The sequence below is a fragment of the Haliotis asinina genome, chromosome 14, assembly GCF_037392515.1.
Source record: "Haliotis asinina isolate JCU_RB_2024 chromosome 14, JCU_Hal_asi_v2, whole genome shotgun sequence".
Classification (NCBI taxonomy): domain Eukaryota; kingdom Metazoa; phylum Mollusca; class Gastropoda; order Lepetellida; family Haliotidae; genus Haliotis; species Haliotis asinina.
This window is the reverse complement of record NC_090293.1, coordinates 36,837,976-36,845,697: the sequence shown is the minus strand read 5'-3', so window position 1 is coordinate 36,845,697 and position 7,722 is coordinate 36,837,976. Positions and strand designations below refer to the sequence as shown.

The 7,722-nt window shown below is 39.0% G+C and overlaps 1 protein-coding gene across 1 annotated transcript in view; it reads right to left on the bottom strand.

Annotated features, from left to right (window-relative positions):
* Positions 1-266: 266 nt before the first annotated feature.
* The window catches only part of LOC137261748 (uncharacterized), an 84,313-nt gene continuing 76,857 nt past the window's right edge, over positions 267-7,722 (bottom strand). Inside the window, exon 3 of the mRNA XM_067799534.1 lies at positions 267-747. Coding sequence (XP_067655635.1) covers positions 671-747 — 77 coding nt within the window. The 3' untranslated portion in view covers positions 267-670. The remainder of the gene's footprint in view (positions 748-7,722) is intronic.

Here is a 7,722-nt window from a genome sequence, read left to right as displayed (position 1 = left end):
ACAACCATTAAAAATGACACAATATTTTTCGGCAACAGTGGCAAAATAAAATAAAAACCCCAGAAAGGCAACGGCATTATTACACGTGTTCAGCCTGGAGATCCATGGGACACTGATTGTCCGCAAAAATATTCCCGTCCTCTAAGTCAGTTTTCGAACGAAAGATACCTGGGTCAGTGTTGTAAGGATTACAGCATTATATCTGACAATGTGATAATATTCCATGTCATAGTTTCATCTGTTCAGCGAAAGAAGCAAACGAAGAGTAACATGATCAAGCATTTATTTAAAACAGTGTTTATGAAACACAGAACACCTCGATGTTCGCTAATGTTGAAAGTTCCTTCCCCAGGAAAAAAGTTGAACATAGTGTAGTGAAAATTCAAGGATTTCTGGAGTATAAGTTTAGGATTGCTCGTAGAGAAAACTAACTTGGTTAATGATCTAACGGTCCTTTGTATTGCTGTATACAGTGAATCTGGTGGATATACTCCCTTGCAGTAGTCCTGACGAATGAATGGATGTAAACTAACTGGAAAATATGAAATCATCTAATGGTAAGTTTTAAGCGTACTGAAGAATGACAGAACAAAAGGAGGTATGAATTCCATCATAACCGCACTGAAGGACCTGAATGACAGTCTTCATGTTTTATGATCACAGAATCATGTCAGAGACTTGTGACATACTCCTTCAAAAACAGCCGCCGTACTGAATTCATCACCATCCGCTTTCTTCTTCGCCGACCTGCAAATAGAAACAGATAAACTTAAATTACATGAACACACATCACCTCAAGCAAAAGTAAAATTAAACGTTTCCTTCTTGGAAGATAATGTCAAAGCTATGAGCGGGGACACATGGTATTGTGAGATCATCATGTAACCCATGGATCCTCAAGACGGTATCTTTGAAAAGTGAGGGAAAAGGGTTTCGGAGCCTAGACTTAACGCCCCCAACATCCACAAATAAAAAAAACAAACAACAACAACAACAACAAAAACAACTAAATGTGGATGCCATTCGTCTGTGCACTTGGGTACCGGATCAAGCAAACCTTTGTCTCTAATTAAACGAAACCTTTAAACTCTTGCCAAAATGCAGTCGTTTACAATCTGAGGTAGCTAAAGAAGTTTTCGATACTTAAAATTCAGGGAGTAATCCAATGTGTTCAAGTCAAGTCAAGTGTTTCTTCTGTATGAAAGCCAAAGGCCACATACAGCATTAACATTCATTGGCTCGCCTTGGTAAACGGGTTTCTGTGAACTACGAACTATTGTGCTGTCCCATGCGTCAAGGACATATTTAGAGCAACATTTTTAAAATGATAAAATAAGTCTCTCCTACATCTTCACACAATACAATCCCCTAAACATGTGAAAACAGTAACCGTAGCAATTAGACACGTCATTACTACAAATGCAATTGTCTATGTACATGTCTTAAGAATGCGATCTGCAGGCATCTCAGGAAAACCACTCCCATCTCTAATGTTCCAAAAGTGCTGCATCACAAACCAGTATCACATCATCCGCATTAAGCAACTTATAATAAGGGGATACCTTAAACCAGGCTTTTTCCATCATTCATAACTCTGTAGAAGCTGGTTGAATTAGATAAAAAAAATAACAAAGGCTTCAGTACACGGCCTTGCTTTACAAAGTAGTCGAAAAGTCAACGAAATCAGTCTGTAGTTCCGGGAACAAACCATAGTCAAAAAGCTTGTAAAACGAAAGAAAAGTAACAAAATCATAATAATTGCTTCAATATGTTTCAACCTTTCGCGACGTACTTGTCTGTTTCATTCATTTGTCTTCTCATCAAAAGGAACAATAGCGTTGTCGGCATTATAACAGTATAAGGCACATTCATAAAGGGATTAAACCAACAACTATACCATCTGCTGCATTTAACACTTTTTGAAAGAAAATGTCTCATCCTGTATTCTTATCGTATCCCTTATCCAATAGGTGACCTACCTGAGCGTAGGTCAGACTCGTTGACTTTTTTTTAAGGTATATCTTCCCTTGTTTCCGATTCGCAGTCACTGGATTTATTGGCAGATTATCGATTATTTACAAACCACCTTAAATAGGTGCACGTGACCTTTCAGTATTGACTCCACTGAATTATCACAACATTCATATGCTCAAACTTTTCCCTAATCGGAAATCAATGTTGATAAACTTCACACATCTCTGTCCGCCAACTAAATGCTTTCAAGAGCTTTTGGATTTTTGGTCATGCTTTTCAATTAGAAATCCATATAAAACAAATCTTACTAAGCCATAAATATCGTGAAATTAGGTATATGTGTAACTGGTGGTGAATCTCCACACGTTTTATCAGAATAAAATGCCAGACCTTTTTGGACGGGTCATATACTTATATCAGGACACTGTTAGACGGTATGCTTATTTCTCAAATGGGCACAGGTTTTCCGATCAACTGAGTTACTTGGTTTGTTCTGTACAGACTCGTGTCTGAAGAAAGCTTTTTCAAACTATGCAAATCACAGATCAAGATCCTAATGACTCAGACCAATTTAACAACCTGTTACTGAACAGTTAATATAAGGAATGACCTCCTTTGTCTACATGGAGGAATTTCATGGAGGGAGTTTCTGCGGTTAGGGCGTTTGATTTGTGCTCTGAGACAACAGTGAAATCTTTGTAAAGCTGTCCTTACTTCTAAAGACCGATCATAACATTCATGCTTTATTGTCCGTATCCTTTTAAAACGTCTGAAAATCTCATCGTAAACTCAGGTACCCTTGCCACTCCACACGTGGTCCACACCGAGAATGGAACTTCGCCCAGGATACGTTGTCTTGTTGAATCCACAAAGAACATTCCGGAGAATATGAAGACTCCCAATACTGCAGCTCTCTGTTGTACAAAACACGGTCACTCTCTAAATCTGCGCCAGAAGATAAGAAGGTAACGAACCAAGGGGACCGATATCAATGGAGTCAAACAACAGAGTACTTGCCATGAACGTGAGACATTTAAAAAGCAAGGTGCGCCTGTTACCGACGTACTTTTTAATCTTTGTAGTCAAAATGATGGAAATAATTCCCTGGTTTTATCAGAAACGACAAGATCAGGTCTGTCGGTTTGGATATGTCTGAGGTAGGGTACGTGAAAATTCCAACGAATTTTGTATTTGTCATTTTGCACGACGTCCTCTACATATTGTGGGCCGTACCATTCCTGGACGTTAGCGTTCATGGCGAAGATGGTAATAAGAACACCGAGCAGCACCATCATGTCGATTAATATTCCGTGTGTGTGCCAATGCTGGACATTCAATATCTAGGTGCTGGAGAGTCTGATAAAAATCACACACAGTAATTTTCATATCTACATTTTGACGTGAAACCACATATTGGCGGTTACAGACTTCCATCCAGCACAATGAGAAATAACACTGGTATCATCTTCAAGGATAATTGGTGAACCAACAGTTCATCCTTGTCTCTTTTCTGTACCATGTTAACAGTGACGTTGGGGGAGCCGTCGGATGACAAGTGATCTTAGACACCCTGTAAACAATTTGTACTGTGTATTCTGACACCTCATGTCTGTCAACCCAACTTTGGGGACACATATGGTCCAAATACACCAACCGGCCACATGCCATTAACGTACATCTTACTGATCGCATTTGGCATAATAAGAAAAAATAGTTCTATTGGTCTTAAAGTTACCAAAGTAACTACATGTATCATTCAAATTTCTGTTAGTTTTGGTTTCAAGTGACAGGGTGTACGCAGTAAACGTAACAGGTTAGTGGTTATGTCACTTTAACATGTTATCTCACCTGATCAGGTAATTAACAGTAGTCGTTTAGGGATCGCCTAAAAATCACAGAATTTTCAATTTGAGACTAATCAGGGCCATGATTCAACATTTTCATCAGAGGAACCAACATCTCTCGTCAAGGAAGGTGAAGAACATTTCTGAGAGTGAACAAATCTGCATTTCGAGATTCAAAATACTTAAATCAACAGTGAAATTCGGATTTCGTTATAAACAAATGTCCAGTCATCCTCGATATCTCCAGGGTATACGTTCCGATAAGCCTCCACTATACCCTGGACGCATCTATGGTTACGCCTGATACATTTATTACCTTCCTTGGCTGGCTTTTTATCCACTGTGCTACTGTGACCTGAGGTCATGCACGTGAAGATATACCTCAATGGAATGTGATCAGTGTTACGTGGTATGCAGTCAAGACAAGTAATGCGAGTTATGCCACTTGTGACTGATATGAACTGCGTCACATTATAAGTGCTGTGCCATGTTTACCAGGGTAAAGAAGGTCAAACGATAAAACATTTAGCTCTTTTCTTACTGAAGTACGCAGGTTGTGTAAGGTAACATACGTGCAAACACGTAACCGTCACTTGTGTTATTTGGAAGATATCAGACCAAAGGAGTGTCCCTAAAGTTATGCTGACAGACAACTAATGCGCAGGTGTTTTGGGGATCAGTAAAATCACCTTTTGCAGCTGGAAGTAGAGTTCGACCTTTACAGTAACGAGAAGGGACATCCCCCTGTATTCATGAGAGAATGCAATCAGTGAATACCAACAGAGCCTGGCTCCGCATTGGGCTGCGTGTGAGTCTAGGTCCAGATAAGTATACATGTATTTATAAAATCATTCTGTTTATGATGTTTCAACAGACCAATATTATCTATTGCATTTTACTGTAACAGTTTTTGATACGTATTTTCAAAGGATTGTTTCCAAACGGTTTCTATTTGGGAGTTTGAGGGCTAAAATGTTTTATTTTCTTCAGCAAATTTAAGGTGTATGGGAGAGTCCAAGTTTGGACCCTATGCGCAACAGCACGATTAGTGCATCAGTACCTTAACAGGATATCAGTTACGACCAACTCTGAAAAATCCACCTGGACCTCACCTTGGGCACCGCGTCAGTGAACGGAATTGAAGCCCCAGACGCCAGTTTTGCTGCCACTTCACAGAGCAAGAGTGCACGAGCATGGCATCAACATCAGTGGAAAAGTAATCAGTGGTTAGTGATTCAGTTTTGAGACAGATTTTCGGACCTGACTTGGGTATAATGATTTTTAACAGAAAAGAACCAGTTCATATCATTGTTTTACTCTATTTCTTCCCATCCTTCTACACCTGAAGCAAGTACACCTTCCCGAATGGATCATTGCATATTAGCCTAAAAGCTGAAACATTAATCTGACTGGTATGAAACTTTATTGTCATGACGAAGCTAACAATCACTGGGAATAATGTGATGAATCAAGACACACTTGAGCGCTTAACCCCCTCCTTCCTGCCATTGGCTATCTACATCCACCGTCCTTCCTCTGCAGCTGTAATTGATGAAGTCGGTATGTGGCCCTGAGGAATGAGGATATCTGACAGCTCAGATGTACAGTGTTACAGTTCCGGAGTGGGACCGCCCAAAGCAGCCATTGTTTGCTTAACGTCTGATGGCACATGTGTAATGTTGATTTATACCTCGGTCTTTCCATTGATCTATTTGTTCGCACTATTAGCCAAGTGAGGCCCGTCGGCAACCCTTACACGAAATATTGGGCGATGCTAATTGAAAATAATCTAACTTTACACGTTGTGTAATTACCTAGACACACACTCTTTTAGAATAATGATTCAAATCGAACCACATTGTAATACACTGTGGTGAAAAACCCTAACAATTTAATAAATCTACTTTTACTGTGATATTTAAAGGACATACGGCTTTTCCACTGAAAAACAGATGGGACGTCCATTAGTGTAAGAACGACACATGTTGACATCTTGCGAAATTGGAATAAGTCAGATATTCTTTATCATATCGCCGTTCAGTGATTTCGTCGCTGTAACCCTCCAAGTGAAGGAAAAGAGGACATCCAAAATATGTGCATATCCGCTTGACATCATAACACAGCACGATGCAGCCTTACTTTCAGTTTCAGAAAGCACATGCCATTTGCAGAGGGACAAAGGAGGTGCGGTGCATCTATATATGCCTAATGCTTCTGATGATGGCACTCTTTGCTTGTGGAAAGATATAGTTAGTTTCCATGAATGATTTCGCTTATGATGAATTTTCTAGGAATATCAACTGCAAGTTTACTAAATTGTTTTTGGAACTCAATAAACACGTGTATATATACGATCCTATCCTGTATAAAACTTTGGTTTAAGGGTCGAGTGAAGTCCATAATCTCTGTAAAAAAAAACTCTTTCAGAGGACTGGCAGGCACTATTTTGGTTGCCTTCTTTCAAAACTGCCACATAAGATGGACAATATTTCAGAAGAAATGAAGAAAGCCCCACCCCCCACCAAAAACAAAACCCGAAACAATATACAAAACCACCCCATAAAAACACAAACCAAAAAACCCCAAAAACAAAACAAAACAACGAAACGAAAGCAAAAAATAAAAACCCAACAAAACAAACCAAGACAACAACACCAACCAAAAACAAAACAACACAAAAAAAACCCTAGCACCATAGTCATTACCTATATGACAACAACTACCAGTAATGTCAACATCAAACTCTTCAGTTGTATAAACTCTAATACCCTTCCTGCACGGTATACGTTATCCTTGTGTATAATGTTGTGCATCATTTGCTTGATGAAAACGTTGTCAATCCATAAAAGATGTTCTTCGTCATACCATCTTGTGAACGCCACGTAATGATGTTAAACATCTGGAGGCTCTGAAATGCTCATAACTAGTCGTCTCTTGTATCTGGAGTGAGTTAAAATTAAAATCACATCGGCAATATTTCAGCCCTATCGTTACAAATACAAACTGTAAATTAACCATAAACACATGTAAATTAAAACATCCTGACGGCGAAGGACGGTAAAACAACTAGAATATCACAGTATTTAGAAGTAAAACTAGCACTTATCTCTAAAATTGGATTTCAACTTCGGACAAGACAGTGTAACAGCAGTCATCAGGAGATGACATATTTCCCCGGCTCCCACACATTTTAAAGGACAAATCATCTGAGAGTTACTTCATGTATTTTTAGACTAAGTTCGAATGGTTACGAAAAATATAAATGGCATATATCTGTAAACAGCAAAAAGCACCACTTCAAGATCTGTCTCATATATCTTTCGAGATCTGTTGAAATATATCAAATGGTTTTAGAACGAATCCCCTTTCCTCCCTTTAGAGAATAAGTTCAAATCGTTTCCATGGAAACTCAAAAAATGACCCCCCCCCCCCAAAAAAAAAAAAAAAAAAAAAAAAAACTATCTGTAAATTACAAAAGGCACCATTCTGTGATCTGCCTGATACATCTGACGTATTTTGTTGAAAGATATTAAGAAGTTTTCGGAAACGAAACACCCGCCGTCCGAAACGTTTCCATGGAAACATAAATCACAAAAAATGTGTAAATAGGCACCACTTATGATTGATATATGTACCAAATGTTGCAGAAACACACGGTGTTGTGTTATGTCCCGGAAACGAAGTCCACCCCTCCAGTAAGACTAGGAGCAAAACCTTTCCATGGAAAAATCAAACGAAAAAAAATACACACACAAATAATAATAATAACCCTCTCTGCTGCATTTCTATCTCAATCTGTAAAACATAATAATAAAGGTTCTGGAAACAGTTGTGGTCTGTACCCGAGTTTTCTCCTCAACAGGGAGGAAGGGTACCATCCCGGACCTCCTCAGCACAGATCCCC